The 17990-nt window shown below is 38.4% G+C and overlaps 1 protein-coding gene across 3 annotated transcripts in view; it reads left to right on the forward strand.

Moving 5' to 3' along the window:
• The window catches only part of YLPM1 (YLP motif containing 1), a 68405-nt gene that overhangs the window by 10557 nt on the left and 39858 nt on the right, over positions 1 to 17990 (forward strand). For all 3 annotated transcript variants that reach the window (XR_005018678.1, XM_036842445.1, XM_036842446.1), the window contains exons 2-4: positions 113 to 349; positions 1301 to 1480; positions 2696 to 3690. Coding sequence is in view for 2 of the 3 variants with exons in the window: in XM_036842445.1 (XP_036698340.1) it covers positions 113 to 349; positions 1301 to 1480; positions 2696 to 3690 (1412 nt within the window). In the remaining variant the exon portion in view is untranslated. The remainder of the gene's footprint in view (positions 1 to 112; positions 350 to 1300; positions 1481 to 2695; positions 3691 to 17990) is intronic.

The raw sequence follows: 17990 nt of genomic DNA on the forward strand, positions 1-17990 counted from the left end.
TTTTTGCCCTGCAAACCGGTTCATCTGTGCCATTTTTCTAGGTTCCACATATATGCATTAATATATGATATTTGTTTTTCTCTTTCTGACTTAAAAATGGTTTCTGTTGTAGGAACAGCAGCAATATTGGTATCGACAGCACCTGCTTAGTTTGCAGCAGAGGACAAAAGTGCATTTGCCGGGACACAAAAAAGGTCCTGTTGTAGCAAAGGATGCAGCTGAGCCAGTAAAGGAAGAAGTTACTGTACCTGCCACCAGCCAAGTACCAGAACCCCCTCCATCGGAGGAGCCCCCATTACCACCCCCTAATGAGGACGTACCACCTCCTCTCCCACCTGAGGAACCCCAGGTAACCATGAAATTAATTACTTGGTATTTATTAAGTTCTGTTTTTTTTTCTGATTCATATATATATGTACCTTTGTTATAAATGGATATATATTTTCATGTGTTTTTTTTTTTTAAGTGCATGTAAAATTTCATTTGTGGAATAATCAGATGTATGCCATATCAGGTTTAGAAAAGGCATTTTTTCGTCGTTTAAGTGAGAGTGAAGAATTAGACACTCTTCTGAATTGAGTGTCTCTAAGCAGTAAAGGGATGCAGGGGTGGGTGTTTTCGTATTGGCAGCACAGGGCAGTAATTAAGAGATTCAGCTTTTATTGTCAAACTGCCCGGGCTGTAGTCCAGGCATTGCTACTTGCTGGTGGTGACTCTGAGCAAGTTAGTTAACCATTCTATGCTTCAATTTCCTCATCTACGAAATGGGCATATTCAAATAGTAGCTTTCTTATTGAGCTATTAAAGCATTAAATGTGATAATCCTTGTCGCTTAGCATACTGACTGGCACATGGAAAGTTCTCACATTGGTCCAAAGGTCATTGTTCTCCCAAGAGCCTTATGTGGAAACATTATTGAAACATGATGATTACACTGTAGTCAGCTGGTGAAAAGTGACTAAGGTGAAAAAGAGATTTCTCATATAGTGAAAAGGATAGTAACTGTGGATTGACTTTCTGCTGGGGAAATGGTTATCCTATTTAGGAACAGTGAGGTGATTATTCTCGTAAAGACCGTGGGATTTATAAATTCCTTTGTATTAGTATCCATTATCACAGTATAGATAGAACTAGGTATTTTATCTAAAGATAGAATAGCTTTTCTCAGAGTTGCAGGGATTCTGGACTTTATAACACAATACTATTAAGACACAATACTTCATAAAATATTCAGGTTTCTTATTAATTTGGTTGCTGTTTATGACTTAGAAAAAAACTGTGCCCTCTCTTTTATCTTTAGTCTGAGGACCCGGAAGAAGACGCCAGGTTAAAACAGTTGCAGGCTGCAGCAGCACACTGGCAGCAGCACCAGCAGCATCGAGTTGGCTTCCAGTATCAGGGAATAATGCAGAAGCACGCTCAGTTACAGCAGATCCTACAACAGTACCAGCAGATTATACAGCATCCACCACATATACAGGTGAGTGCTTCCTCAGTTGCCACGTGGGAAATTGCCCCAGGATGTTAAAGGGATTTGTTTCTCATGAAAGAGATTTAAGTATGAAGAAGGAAAGATATCAGATGTTTCCCCTGGAGTGCCCAAGTAGTTATCTGTCACATTACTGGGGGCTTGGGAAATGTGGTATTATGGAAATGCTCTTGGGGAAGGGCAGGTATAGTGGAATCTTCTGATCATGTTAACCCAGGCAGATGTTAGAGTACTGTTGCTAAGGGATTTAAGAAGCAGGGCTTCTTACAGACTCACAGACATAGAAACAAACTTATGGTTATCAAAGGGGAAAGCAGGGGGAGGGATAAATTAGGAGTTTGGGGTTAACAGATACACACTACTATATATAAAATAGATAAACAACAAGGACTTAACTGTATAGCACAGGGAGCTATATTCACTCTCTTGTAATAACCTATAATGGAAAAGAATCTGAAAAAGAATGTGTGTGTGTGTATATATTTTTTTTCTTTTTTTTGCTGTGCACCTGAAACTTACACAATATTGTAAATCAACTATACTTCAATTTAAAAAAAAAAAAGGAATTCCCTGGTGGTCCAGTGGTTAGGACTCTGTGCTTTCACTGCCGAGGGCGCGGGGTTCAATCCCTGGTCGGGGAACTAAGGTCCTGTAAGCCGTGCAGTGGCCAAAAAAAAAAAAGAAGAAGAAGAGCCAGGGCTTCTTATGTTACTTCAAGTTAACCTGTGTTTTTGCCTGAGAAGCACTGCAGTAACAAGCAGAAATCCACCAGCAAGATCAAAGCAACCACCACAAAAAACCTAAGCAAATGCACCACAAAAGATGAAGTGACTTAGATACTTGTTTGTCTTGTATCTGTGAGGTATAAACTTACGTCTATATGTCTATAACAGATCATTTTCAATAGTAATATTTAAAATGACCCATAGTAATAATAAAAACTTGAAAAATACTTATTGCTGAGATAGGTATTTGCTTTAGTGTTTGGTAGATTTTTTCCAACTCAGTAATAACATATAAATAAGTCAGAGGGAGAAAGACGAATGATCATCATGGAAAGGATTTAACAAGCTTATCCTTAGCCTCCCAAAGTCTTGTGTTCTAATTTCCTAAGGCTGCAAATGCCCTTGATTCATTAATATTTTAACTTATGATTAATTCTCTTGTATGAATGTCTTGAAATAATTTTTATCCCTTTATTTGTAGACCATGTCTGTAGATTTGCAGATGCGGCATTATGAGATGCAGCAGCAGCAGTTTCAACATCTCTACCAAGATTGGGAGCGAGAGTTTCAGCTGTGGGAGGAACAGCTTCATTCCTATCCTCATAAAGATCAGCTTCAGGAGTATGAGAAGCAATGGAAAACATGGCAGGGACATATGAAAGCCACTCAGACCTATCTCCAGGAGAAAGTCAATTCATTTCAGAACATGAAGAACCAGTATATGGGGAACATGTCCATGCCGCCACCTTTTGTCCCATATTCTCAGATGCCTCCACCTCTACCAACAATGCCTCCTCCGGTATTGCCTCCATCATTGCCACCACCAGTGATGCCCCCTGCCCTGCCTGCTTCAGTGCCACCACCTGGCATGCCCCCACCTGTGATGCCACCTTCTCTACCAACCTCTGTGCCCCCACCTGTGATGCCTCCATCTCTCTCTTCTGCAGGGCCACCACCAGTTCTACCCCCGCCTTCCCTCTCTTCTGCAGGGCCGCCACCAGTTCTTCCCCCACCATCTCTCTCTTCAACAGCACCTCCACCTGTTATGCCCCTCCCACCATTATCTTCAGCCACACCTCCTCCAGGAATGCCTCCCCCTGGAGTTCCACAAGGGATACCTCCTCAGTTAACAACAGCCCCAGTTCCACCAGCCTCCAGTTCTCAGAACTCACAAGTTCCAGAGAAACCTAGACCAGCACTGCTTCCCACTCCTGTGTCTTTTGGTTCAGCCCCACCCTCAACTTACCATCCTCCATTGCAATCAGCCATTGGCCCATCTGAACAAGTGAATTCTAAAGCTCCACTGAGCAAGTCTGCTCTGCCATACAGTTCATTCTCATCTGAGCAAGGACTTGGGGAGTCTCCAGCTGCTCCATCTCAGCCAATCACTGCAGTCAAGGACATGCCAGGGAGGTCAGGTGGATTGCTTCCAGATCCTCCTAGAAGCAGTTACTTGGAAGGTCCAAGAGGCCCAAGGTAGGTCTGCCTTTTTTTTGGGAGCGGGTGGGGAGTGGGGGTGTGGTGGTTTTGCTGCTTTGCTGATACAGGCTGAGTAGGCTTTTACGTTCTCTTTGTACTTTTATATACATTCCTGGTTTACAGTTAATAATATTAGTGTTGTTCACTTATTAGACATGACATAATGAAATCTAGAAATGGCAACATCCCCCCCTTTCTTTGATGTCATTGCTTTTATCCTGTATGTAGCGATTTTAGTCCAGGATGAATGTAGTGGTTTAGAGTAATGCTTATCAATTCCTTAGTGACTGTCAGCTTCAAAAGCAATTTTTATTAAATTTATTGATCTTTTTTGCTTTTTGTTTATGTAACAAATAACTGGATTGGTAACTTCTTTCTGTGACATGATATGCCAGCTGTTGGAGATAAAAATGAATAAGCATCTAGTGAAATAAAGTAATGAAATTTAGTGTAAGGGTAAATAGGACTTTTATTTTATCCATTTGTTCAGCAAATATTTATTAATATTTGTGCTTCCAGCAGTGAATGTAACATAACAGACACAATCCCTGCCCCCATGGAACTTTTATCCTTTATATTTTCCTCAGTTTAGGAGATGTTTTTCTTTTGTTTGAACCACATTTTTATTTAGAAAAGCACACAAAACATTTACTAGTAGTTTCTAAATTTTTTCTTTTACCTTTTAAAAGGTGTTAAATTTATTTTTCCAAGTTTGTAAAAATATTTTTTCCCCAAGTTGGCCTAAATGATTGTTTTCTTACAAAAACATTTTCAATCAGATTTTTTTCCAATTGGAAATTGTACTGGAAATACTCCTTATATAAAATTTAGACGGGACAGGAAAGTATTGAAAAAAAGTAAAAGTCACCTAATTCTACTATCTGGAGGTAATAATTTTTAAAACGTATGTCATAAAAAATTGAAGCATACTAAGTGTATTATTTTGTAACTTGGTTTTTCCACTTGTCAGCATTGGTTAGTTTTCCATCTCAGTGTTGATGGATCTACATCATAATTTTAAATTTAAACCTCATTTCAATATTTGAAAACAAAATATATTTTTTATTTGTTCTCCAAGTTTATATTCAGAAAACAGAACTCCATCCAAAAATGAAAGCTAATTAAAGGCAATTAACGTGAATCCGCTGAGTACCAGAAGCCTTGTCAGAAGCTTTACATACATTATCCCATGGAGTCTTCTCGACAACCTGTGAACTTGGCAGTTTCATACCCTACATTTACCCTTTACAAACTGGGGCTGAGAGGATTGGGTAACTTGCTCAGGATCATGTAGGTGGGAGAGTAGAGCCTAAGTCCACATAGTGGGAGCTGAGTCCAGAGGGTCCCCAGAGCAAGAGCACTAGTTAAGCGCTGTGTTTAATGCCGTGATTCAGTGATGTTCATCCTGTCAGTGATTACAAGTGCATTTGTAGTCCTGATTTATTTGGCATGTGTTTCATCTTGATTTGAATTCCTACTTATCTCCTGGATTGAGCATTACCTTTTAGATACGGTGACTGATTTGCTATATGAGAAGTATGTTCTTATAACCTCATAAAACATAGATTTCCTGCTCCCTTTTTTCTGTCATAATTACGTTTTCTCTGTTTCGCCTACCAGATCTTGACGTTGTAAATTTAGGACCTACTTTAACTTTTTTTCTTTTGCCTCAGGGTACAGTTAATACTTTCAGTGCTAGGAGGATCTTAGTTAGCAGTTACCTAGTGCAACTTTCCCTCTATATAGCAACTCACCTTTGTGTTGCATTTTGTCATCCTAGGTCTTGCACATATTATCTCATTTATTCCTCTCAGTGATCTCATGAAGTAAATGGATAAAGGGAGCTGAGATTTAGAGAGGTTATAAATAAATTGCCCCGGATGACACGGCAAATAAATGGTTGAGATGGGGTTAGAATCCAGGGCCTTCTGACCCACTCTTAAGTCCACTGTGCTTCCTGTGACAAGCAGCTGATGAGCTCTGCTTGAGCATTGGCACTGTGATAAGGAACACTGCCCTACGATGTGCTGACAGTTTTACAGAAATTGTATTTCTTACATTGAACATAATTGTGTTGCCTTGACTTCTGCCTGTTGATTCTAGATCTGCCTGTGTGGTGCAACACATAATGAATTATCCTGTCCCTCTTCTACAGTGTATTCCTGCCATTGTTTAAAGACCATCCTCTTGTCTCCCTCCACCCACCTTAACCATTCTGCTGTGCCATCAAATAAACTGAAGTTCTTTTCATATTAACATTGGTGCTAGCTTTCTCCTGCTATATTGTTCTCTGTCCTTTTTTTAAAAAAAAATTTATTGATTGATTATTTGGCTGCGCTGGGTCTTAGTTGCAGCACTCAGGATCTTCACTGTGGCGTGCGGTATCTTTTTAGTTGTGGCATGTGGTATCTAGCTCTCTGACCAGGGATCGAACCTGGGTCCCCTGCATTGGGAGCGTGGAGTTTTAACTGCTGGACCACCAGGGAAGTCCCTGTTCACTGTCCTTTGAAGGGCCTTTGGTTTGTCAGTCTCCTTCAGAATGAACACTTACTTCAGATTGAGAAGACCATAGGCCTATTACTAACTTTGTTATAAAAATGTACTTATATGGGCTTCCCTGGTGGCGCAGTGATTGAGAATCTGCCTGCCAATGCAGGGGACACGGGTTCGAGCCCTGGTCTGGGAAGATCCACGGAGCAACTGGGCCCGTGAGCCACAACTACTGAGCCTGCGCGTCTGGAGCCTGTGCTCCGCAACAAGAGAGGCCGCGATAGTGAGAGGCTCGCGCACCGCGATGAAGAGTGGTCCCCGCCCGCCGCAACTCGAGAAAGCCCTCGCACAGAAACGAAGACCCAACACAGCTAAAAAAAAAAAAAGTACTTATATAGCTGAACAAATTGCTTTTTTTTTTTTGGTCAGTACTCTCACAGTGTTAACTCATGTTGAGCTTAACATCAATTTGGCCAGTCAGGTCTTTTTCACCTTACTGTTACTAAGCCAGTTCTCTGTCACCCTGAACTTGTACAGTTTTTTGTCTTGTGGTTTGTTTTTTTTTTTTTTCCTAAGACTTTACATTTCATCTAGTTAGGTTTGGGCCTGCATTCTAGTCTGCTGAATCTTCGTGAATGGAGATTACACTGTTTTTAGATATGAGATATCCCTTCCTGGCTTTTTCCACCTGCAGCTTTGAAAAGGATGGCATATTTTGTCCTTGAATTGTATCCTGCTCACATTTCTACCTTGTTTTTTTTTTTTTCCTGCCTTGTTTTAAAAACCTTTCCCTGATCTAGCTGTGTCATTGCCATTTCTATTACCCTTCTACTTCTTTTGTTCACTTAGCCCATGTAAAGTATAATTTGTGACTGTTGCCCAGGCATGGTTGTTTTTTTCTTTTTTTTTTTAACCTTGTTACATGGGAGAAAAAAAGATCAGTGGGAAGCCGATCAGTGAGTAAAAGAGACTGAGGTAAGAATAATCCACACTATTAAGAAAACTTATGAATTTCCTTTATTAGTTGAATTCAGAGTTTGCTATATATATAACATACGGTAAGCAACTCTAGTTTTTGTGTGTGTGTGTGTGTGTTTTGTTTCTTAAACAAAGCTGGGTAGAAAAACAAGAACCGAGAACACAGTTAACTGATTTACCAATTACACACTGTTAAATAAAGTACTGGAAATTACTTTGAGTTTTTTGAAAAATCCAGATTTAGGCTGCTTTATAAACACTGAAGGTTTACAAAAAGTCAAGTGACATAAGTGCATCATATGTAAATAGCATACCACATTGTTGAGCATCTGGGGCAGCTTTTTGAAACTGTTTATGTGTGTATGTATCATTGGATTCATCAAGTCTTGTGGAAGACTACCACAGCTCCAATAAACTGTCACGTTAGTGGATGTTGGTTTCCAAGAATCTTTTATTTTCAGTAATAAAACTTACTTATTGAAGAGGAACATACAGAGATGTGCACAATCATAAGTGTACAGCTTAGTAAATTTTCACAGGTACACCTGTGTTATCGCGACTCAGATCAAGAAATAGAAATTAACAGTGTCTGAGAAGTCCCACTCATGCCCCTTCCCATTTTTCCTCATCCCAAAGATAACCACTATTCCAACTTTTTACACAATAGATTAGTTTTGCCTATTTTTGAACTTTATATAAATGGACTCATGCTGTATGTACTCTTTTGAGTCTGGCATCTTTCACTTGACATTATATTATTGTGAGATTCATCCATGTTGTGTGCAGCTGTAGTTTGTTTCATTCTCATTTCTTTACAATATTTTATTGTATGAATATACCACAATCTGTTTATCCATTCTAATATTGATGGTCATTTAAGTTTTTGGTGGTTATTATGAAAAACACTGCTTTGTGTCTTTGGTGCTATATATGTCCCTTTAGGGGTGTGTGTGTGTGTGTGTGTGTGTGTGTGTGTGTATGTTTGTATTTAATTTTGTTTAGATATATGCCAAGGATGGGAATTGCTTGGTCATAAGAGTACGAATATGTTCTGCTTTGATAGATATTGTCAAACAGTTTTCCAAAGTGGTTGTGTCAGTTTACACTCTCACCACCAGTGTTTCTGTATTCCAGTTTTTTTGTATCCTCATTAGTACTTGGTGTTATTAAACTTTAAAATTTTAGCAATCTTGGTGGATGTCTAGTGGTATTGTAATATGGCTTTAATTTATATTTCCCCGATGACAAATGAGATTGACTTCCATTCCATTTGATTTTCATTCAGTTGGATATCCTCTTTTATGAAATGCTGATTCAAGTCTTTTCCCTATTTTTCTGTTGGGTTATGGTTTTTTCTTATTGGTTTGTAGGAGTCCTTTATATATACTAGATATCAGCTCATATGTCTAGATTGTCTTGACTGTTTCTCACTCTGCAGCACTTTTTGCATTCTTACCCTTCAGTATACTGAAAAAGTAGTCTTCACTTTACCATCTAGATAGTCCATTGGAACCTTTTTAAAAAATATTTATTTATTTATTTATTTATATTTTGGCTGTGCCGGGTTTTAGTTGCAGCATGCGCAATCTTTAGTTGCAGCATGCTGACTGTTAGTTGTGGCATGCAGGCTTCTTAGTTGCAGTTGTGGACTCTTAGTTACGGCATACGAACTCTTAGTTGTGGCATGCATGCAGGATCTAGTTTCCCAACCCAGGATTGAACCCGGGCCCCCTGCGTTGGGAATGTGGAGTCTTACCCACTGGACCACCAGGGAAGTCCTGGAACCTTTTTATTTCTTTAATTTAAAAGTAATTTTACAAATAATTTACAGAAGTAAGAATAAAGGCATAATGAAAACAACTTACTAGAAATTTTAATTTAAAAATTTTAAATTAATTAATTAATTAATTTTTGTCTGCGTTGGGTCTTCGTTGCTGCGTGCAGGCTTTCTCTAGTTGCAGCGAGCAGGGGCTACTCTTCGTTGAGTTGTGCTGGCTTCTCATTGTGGTGGCTTCTCTTGTTGAGGAGCATGGGCTCTAGGAGTGTGGGCTTCAGTAGTTGTGGCACACGTGCTCAGTAGTTGTGGCTTGCGGGCTCTAGAGTGCAGGCTCAGTAGTTGTGGCGCACGGGCTTAGTTGCTCCACGGCATGTGGGATCTTCCCGGACCAGGGCTCAAACCCACGTCCCCTGCATTGGCAGGAGGATTTTTAACCACTGTGCCACCAGGGAAGCCCCTAAAAATTTTAAAAGAGTAAAACTCTTCGCATCAAGACACACAAACATTATAGAAGATGAAATAATTCTGTCACATATTCTTTTAGCAAAGCAGAATGGTCCAGGTTCTTGCCAAAAATATGTGATGAAGTCTTTCCTGTTTAATAACTATCTGGATGACGATACCACATTTCCTTTCCGTCCTTAGAAATATATTGTTCACTCATCCTATCTTGAGTTTGAGAATATTCATCTAGGATATTGTCATCCGAGGACTCATAGTCAGAGACTTTGCTTGTATGATTAATTTCACATCTTTATTAGGACCTAGAGTGTAGCTGTCTCTGCATTTATCTTTTGACTCATTTAATAATTTTTTTTAATAAATTTATTTCATTTATTTTATTTTTGGCTGCGTTGGGTCTTCATTGCTGTGCACAGGCTTTCTTTAGTCATGGCGAGCGGGGGCTACTCTTCATTGCAGTGCGCGGGCTTCTCATTGTGGTGGCTTCTCTTGTTATGGAGCACGGGCTTCAGGCACGCGGGCTTCAGTAGTTGTGGCTCCTGGGCTCTAGAGCGTGGACTCAGTAGTTGTGGCACACGGATTTAGTTGCTCCATGGCATGTGGGATCTTCCCGGACCAGGGCTTGAACCTGTGTTCCCTGCGTTGGTGCGTCGATTCTTAACCACTGCGCCACCAGGGAAGGCCCATCTAATAATTTTGACACAACTTTCTCTGTCACTTTTCTTTGTCAGGAAATGAAAATTTCTGAATTCTCAATTGTGCTCAATGAAGCTAAAAGCAGGCTGCAATATTTTGGGCAATGCAAGGAGGGTGACAGCTTATTTCACAATTCCATCATTCTTTTGTTGTCTTCGTGTTTTGATCTTTAGCATAGTTGGGGATAATTGATAAGGAATGATGAGTAATAATGAATTCTAGGATAAGAAGATCACAAAATGTTTCAGTATATAGAAAAAAGATCCCATAATCTATCTTAGGTTTATGAAAAAATTCAGTGGACCTATATGGTAATTGCAAGATAATGTAAACTTCATTCTATTTATCAAAAAGTAAATTTTCTCTTTGTTCTTAGGAAAGCCTGTAGGAAAAAAAAAAGTCGTGAAATATCAATCCTTACAAATAGAACTGTTTTTAAAAAACTCAAAAACTATAATTGAATCCATTGAACCCAAATGAACCCCAAGGGTTAATGGTATCTTTTGATTAATAGAAATTCTTGATTTTTTTAATTTAGTAGTCTAATTTATTGATCTTTTCTTTATGGTTAGTGCCTTTTCATGTCCTGTTTAAGAAATCTTTGCTTACTCCAAGGCCATAAATACATTATTGTATTTGTTTTCTTTTATTGTTTTACCTTTCTATTTTAAAATCAACAATCCATATAGAATTGATTTTTTTGTTAAAAAAAAATGAGGTAGGGTAAGGTTCATTGTTTTCCATATGGCTATCAAGTTGACCCCAGTACCATTTATTGAAAAAGTCATCCTTTTCTTACTACTTTAAAGTGTCTCCATCATAAATCAAGTGACTATATATGTGGATTTGTCTGTGGACTCTATTACTTTGGTTTATTTGTCTATCCTTACACCAGTGTCAAATAGTTTTAATTACTGTAGCTTCATAATAAATCTTGATATCTCTTAGTGTAAGTCCTCCAATTCTATGTTTCTAGATCAGGGATTTTCTGTGAAGGGCTGAATGGTAAATATTTTTAGACTTTGTGGGCCATGTTTGGTCTCTGTCAAATATTTTTCTTTCTTCCTTTTTTTCTTTCTTTCTTTTTTTAACCTATAAAAATATTTTAAAAATCAGTCTTAACTGGGTTTGGCCCTGGGCCGTAGTTTGCTGACCCCTGATCTAGATTGTCTTGACCATTCTTGGTCCTTTCTGTTTCCCATAATGCTTAGAAGCAGCTTGTCAGTTTTCAGAAAACCACTGGAATTTTGCTGAACATTGCATAGACTCTATTGACCATGTTGAGGAAGAACTGACATTTTAATAATATCAAGGCTTCTGATCAGTTATACCTATTTTTGATTAGTTTTAGGATTGGAATTGTGACCTCTTCCATTCTGTAGCTGTCTTACTAGGTTTAACAAGGGACTATGAACACCATAATTTTTCTTAATGCTTCCATTTGCCATGGCTTTTCCTGTTTATAGTGATTATTTCTCTTTGGAATTTTGATTTTAGGATCTTGGTTATACATATTAGAAAATGGCATTATTTCACATGAAAACTAAAAGGGCAGGAATTTGATTCCAGAATTTAAAATCTTGTAATTACTGTGGTCTGCTGATGTGTGTTTATATATTGTGGTAATCAGACTTTATCTTGTTTAAGGGTATTTGTATTTCTGCATCCCTCTTAAGTTTTTGTACCCAATTTGGAGTATATTTTTTGTATCAAGTTTTGAAATTTTTATACCTAGTTCTGATGGTTTCATACCTAGTTATAGAGTTTTTATTTTTTAGAAGTTTATGAAATACCTAACTGTACAAGCAAAAATTTTCAAAATATTTAAACACCAGATATTTGTCTTTTTTTCTTTTCATCTAACCAATGTACAATGCATGTGTTTTTGTGTGATTGTATTTAGTGAATGTATACTATGTTTGTACTTTATTTCCAGTACGTTTTTATATGTTAAAAAGGTCATAGTAGTTCATTGTGTTGATGTACAGATGGCTTGTTTTCGTACATATGTTTAATATGAGTATCTCTTAATATATTTATTCCAAAGGCCTAAAAGCTCTTTACTTTTATAAATCAAAAAGGTTTTGATAGTCTGACATTTTGTAACATCCTTGAACTTTGAAAAATTTGAAGTGCAGTATTGATAACTAATTTCCATTTATATATAGTGTTGAAAGTATATTTCAATTGGTTTAACATATTCTCACTCCCCAAATAAAAATAAAATGATGACCCTTGGCTCCTGGTCAACGATTAAATCTAAAAGCAAAGCACCCTACCTTTTCATAAACACTGCATATTATACATGCAGGCATGAGGCATACAGAAGTGAGTTCATTACGTTTTACAACTTTTCCGCCATGTTCACTTCATCTATATCTTCACACCTTTTAGTGCCTCCTGCTTCCTTTATCCTTTCCTCTGGCCTTTGCATATGCTCTTTTCCTTGTTTGGAATCCCCTTTCTGTCATTTTTTGCTTTATCAATTCCTACTTTTCCTGCCCTGGGGATGGCACTTCTATAATTATGTGTGGAGATCTTTCAGTGAGTCAGACACTGGGGATACTTAAGTGAGCAAGACCAACATGCCCCATATTTATCAAATTCTGTTCTAACTGTTGATTTACTTGTTTCATTCTTCTTATGGACTGTGAACTCCTTGAGGTTAGGTATCAGTTTATTTCCAACACTAATACAGTACATGACAATTAGTAGGTGTTCAATAAATGTTGCTTATGCCAGAATGTCTTAGTTGTGGGTAAAATTCTCAAGGCATTCACAGTTAATTAGAAAGCAGTTCATTCATATTCAGAATTTGATTATAACACTAGCTAACATGTTGAAAAGTGTTCTTATACTGACTTGTGTATTATATATAGTCTTCTCTTATCACTTATATGAACTAATAATTGCTGAATTCAATACAAAACAGATGACTTTACATATCTTTAATGACCTAAGGTGTTATTTCAGACACTTTGAATTAATAAATGTAACTTCAAGAAAAGGAACCAAATCATCACAAAACCTGAAATGGCATACTTTTTTTCCTTCATAAATATGTGATCTTTATCTTTAGCATTGCAACGTACCTTTTTTTTTTTTTGGGCTGCATCACACAGCTTGTGGGATCTTAGTTCCCTGAACAGGGATCGAAGTGGAAGCTCGGAGTCCTAACCGGGAGTTCCCTGTGACATAATTTTGACAAGCACCTGGTCAGCTCCTTTCCTCTTTGTCCAACAATAGCTGTGTCAAGCCTTCACTGTTTTGCATAGACCATCTGTGCTAATGCTGCTTTCTCTGTCTTAGCAAACATTATTATTTCTCTTTGTATCTTTAATTTAGCTTCCTGCTTCACAGAGAGAATCAAGGCTTTCAGGCCCAATGAAACTCACTTCCTGGCCTTACCATTACTTAAGTTGCCATCCTAATCTTTCTTGTAGTCTCAGAAGAAGCCCTTTTCCTGGTTTGGGCTAACACTCTCTGTGTGTCTTTTAAAGAAATACATTTTACATTTTTATCAAAGTGATACATGCACATAGTTTTTTAAAAATCAAGAGAAACAACCACCCACTGCCCCAAACCACCCTAGACGTATTTCCTAATGACATCTTTTAATTCTTTAGCTGTTTCTTTTGGTAGTTACCTTCATATCACTAAATAATGTGTTGCTACTTTTTTGACTTATACATGTATACTTATACATTAGATACTACATGTTTACTTCCTATTCTGATAGATAAAGGTTTAGTTCTTATACTGTTCTCTAACCCCATCTGCCCAATATATTTATTTCATTCAGTAAATAATGTTCATAGAGGCAAGTAGTGTACCGTGATTACATTTCCTTTAGCATAATAACTTTTTTAGAATTTCCAGTTGCCTTTCTTCTTGCAACATCTTTTTTAAAAATATATTTATTTTATTTATTTATTCGGCTGCATTGGGTCTTAGTTGCGGCACGCGGGATCTTTTTGTTGCAGCGCGTGGGCTCTTAGTTGTGGCACACAGGCTTCTCTAGTTGTGGCACACAGACTTCTCTCTAGTTGTGGCATGCGGGCTCAGTAGTTGTGGCATGTGGGCTTAGCCCCTGAACCACCAGGTAAGTCCCTCTTCTTGCAACATCTTTAAAATAATCCTCCAACTCCAGTCTCAAAAGCAACATCTCTTTTTCTCTTGAGATCTCTCCCCCAGATTCATGCATTCTCTTGCTTTTGCCTGGGCTGGTTGGCTGGTTTGCTGCTCTCAAGATCTGTCATATGGCTGTTACTCCAGCATTTCCCTTGACTATCCTTCTAGATTGGATTCACTGTTTACTGAATCTCATGGCTTCCAGTTTGTGGTTTAGTGCCTCCTTTTCCTGGAGTGCATGCTCAACTAAGAAATTGTGGGTTGGAGTTTCCTGAGCCCTTGCATGCCTGAAAATGTTTTAATCTAACCTCACACTTGATTAGTAATTTGGATATATAATTTGAGGTTGCATATATTTTTATTATAATTTATGTAAACTAAAAAACAAAAGAAAACAAAAAGTTTACCCATTTTTCCCACCTCCACACCCTGCCTCTGGCAACCATCAGTCTGTTCTCCATATCTAAGAGCTTGGTTTTTTAATTAATTAAAATTTTTTTAAGATTCCAAATATAAGAGAGATCATATAGTATGTCTTCCTCTGACTTATTTCACTTAGCATAATGCCCTGCAGGTCCATTTATATTGTTGCAAATGAAAAGATTTCATTCTTTTTTATGGCCGAATAATATTCCATTGAATGTATATACCACATCTTCGTTATCCATTCATCCATCAATGGACACATAGGTTGTTTCCATACCTTGGCTATTGTAAATGATGCTGCAGTGAACATGGGGCGTGGGGGAGGTGCATATATCTTTTTGAGTTAGTTTTTTCGTTTTCTTCCAATAAATACCCAGAAGTGGAATTGCTGGGTCATATGATAGTTCTATTTTTAATATTTTGAAGAGCCTTCATACTGTTTTCCAGTGGGCTTCACCAGTTTACATTCCCACCAATAGTACACAAGGGTTCCCTTTTCTCTGTATCCTTGCCAACACTTGTTATTTCTAGTCTTTTTGATAATAGCCTTTCTAACAGATGTAAAGTACTATCTCATTGTGGTTTTGATTTGCATTTCCCTGATGATTAGTGATGTAGGGCATCTTCTCATGATGTCTTCTTTGGAAAGACATCTGTGTATCTTCTTGGGAAAAATGTCATTTGTCTGTTGGAAAAGTGTCTATGATCTTCTGCTCATTTTAAAATCAGATTGTTTCTTTTTTTGCTGTTGAGTTGTATGAGTTCTTTATATATTTTGGAATTAGCCCCTTATCAGATACATGATTTGCAAATATTTTCTCCCATTCAGTAGGCTGCCTTTTCATTTTATTGATGATTTGCTTTGCTGTTCAGAAGCTTTATAGTTTGATGTAGTCCCACTTTATTTTTGCTTTTGTTGTTTTGCTTTTTTTTTTTAAGTAAGCTTTTTTAAAAATTTTATTTACTTTATTTATTTTTGGCTGCATTGGGTCTTCACTGCTGCACTCAGGCTTTTCTCTAGCTGTGGCGACCAGGGGCTACTCTTCGTTGAGTTGTGCGGGCTTCTCATTGTGGTGGCTTGTTGCGGAGCGTGGGCTCTAGGTGCTTGGGCTTCAGTAGTTGTGGCACGCAGGCGCAGTAGTTATGGCTTGCAGGCTCAGTAGTTGGGATGCATGGGCTTAGTTGCTCCACGGCATGTGGGATCTTCCCAGACCAGGGCTCAAACCCGTGTTCCCTGCATTGGCAGGCAGATTCTTAACCACTACACCACCAGGGAAGTCCCTGTTGCTTTGCTTTTGATGTCAGAATCAAAAAATCATTGCCAAGATCTATGTCAAGGAGCCTACTGCCTATGTTTCTTCTAGGAGTTTCATGGTTTCAGGTCTTACACTCAAGTCTTTCATCTATTTTTTTTTCTTTCATCTATTTTGAGTTAATTTTTGTGTATGGTGTAAGGTAATAGTCCAGTTTCATTCTTTTGCATGTGGCTGTCCAGTTTTCCCAATACCATTTATTGAAGAGACTATCCTTTCTCCATTGTATTTATATTCTTGGCTCCTTCGTCATGAATTAGTATAAACATGGGTTTATTTTTAGGCTCTTTATTCTGTTCTGTTGATACGTGTGTCTGTTTTTGTACCATACTATTTAATACTGTTTATATACTGTTTACTGAAGTTGAACATAATTTAGGATCAGCGTTTAAGGTCAAGGTTTTAGGGTCAGCGAGCATTCTCTTTTCTTCTGTTACCTAGTGTAGCTGTTGTACTGTTTTGATTCTTTTCCTTTTTAGTTGGTTTCTCCCTACTGCCAGAATCTTATTTAATCCCTTTTCTTTTAATATTTTATAGTGGTTTTTGTTTGTTTAGTTTTATTGACTGTACTGGATACTTAGTGAGCTGGGCCCTTTCCATCTGGAGATTAGAGTCTCTTAACTCTGGGAAATTTCTTTGTCCTATTTCTTCATTTATTTATTTATGTACTCTTATTTTCTGTTTTTATCTTTCTGGAACTCCTCATTTGTAGGATTTGGACCTGCTGGATTGATTATATTTGTCTCTATTCTCTCTCATTTTGTTGTACTTTCTGAGATACTTCTAATCCTTTTATTGCATTTTTTTAAATTTTGAGAATTAAAAAACAATTCTACAGTTCTTCTGGTTCTGATCCTTTTTTTTTTTTAATAAATTTTATTTATTTGTTTTATATTTACTTTTTTTCTTAATATTATTTTATTTATTAATTTGGTTGCACCGGGTCTTATTTATTTATTTATTTTTATATTTATTTTTGGCTGTGTCGGGTCTTCGTTTCTGTGCGAGGGCTTTCTCCAGTTGCGGCAAGCGGGGGCCCACTCTTCATCGCGGTGCGCGGGCCTCTCACTATCGCGGCCTCTCTTGTTGCGGAGCACAGGCTCCAGACGCGCAGGCTCAGTAGCTGTGGCTCACGGGCCCAGTTGCTCCGTGGCATGTGGGATCCTCCCAGACCAGGGCTCGAACCCGTGTCCCCTGCATTAGCAGGCAGATTCTCAACCACTGCGCCATGAGGGAAGCCCTGATCCTTTTTTTTTTTAATAAAGTTTTTCATTTATTTATTTTTGGCTGCATTGGATATTCATTGCTTTGCACAGGCTTTCTCTAGTTGCAATGAGTGGGGGCTACTCTTCGTTGTGGTGTGCATGCTTCTAGTTGCAGTGGCTTCTCTTGTTGCGGAGCACAGGCTCTAGGTGCGCGGGTTTCAGTAGTTGTGGCTCACGGGCTCTAGAGCGCAGGCTCAGTAGTTGTGCATGGGCTTAGTTACTCCACGGCATGTGGGATCTTCCCGAACGAGGGCTCAAACCCGTGTCCCCTGCATTGGCAGGTGGATTCTTAACCACTGTGCCACCAGGGAAGTCCTTATCCTTTTTTTTTTTTTTTTTTATAAATTTATTTATTTATTTTTTTGGCTGTGTTGGGTCTTCGTTTCTGTGCGAGGGCTTTCTCCAGTTGTGGCGAGCAGGGGCCACTCTTCATCGCGGTGCGCGGGCCTCTCACTATCGCGGCCTCTCTTGTTGCGGAGCACAGGCTCCAGACGCGCAGGCTCAGTAGTTGTGGCTCACGGGCCCAGTTGCTCTGCAGCATGTGGGATCTTCCCAGACCAGGGCTCGAACCCGTGTCCTCTGCATCGGCAGGCAGATTCTCAACCACTGCGCCACCAGGGAAGCCCTTTTTTTTTTTAAATATTTATTATTTAGGCTGCAATGGGTCTTAGTTGTGACGCGCAAGATCTTTATTTATTTATTATTTTATTTTATTTTATTTTTTAAATTAATTAATTTATTTTTGGCTGTGCTGGGTCT

Source organism: Balaenoptera musculus, chromosome 2, assembly GCF_009873245.2.
Source record: "Balaenoptera musculus isolate JJ_BM4_2016_0621 chromosome 2, mBalMus1.pri.v3, whole genome shotgun sequence".
NCBI classification, from domain to species: domain Eukaryota; kingdom Metazoa; phylum Chordata; class Mammalia; order Artiodactyla; family Balaenopteridae; genus Balaenoptera; species Balaenoptera musculus.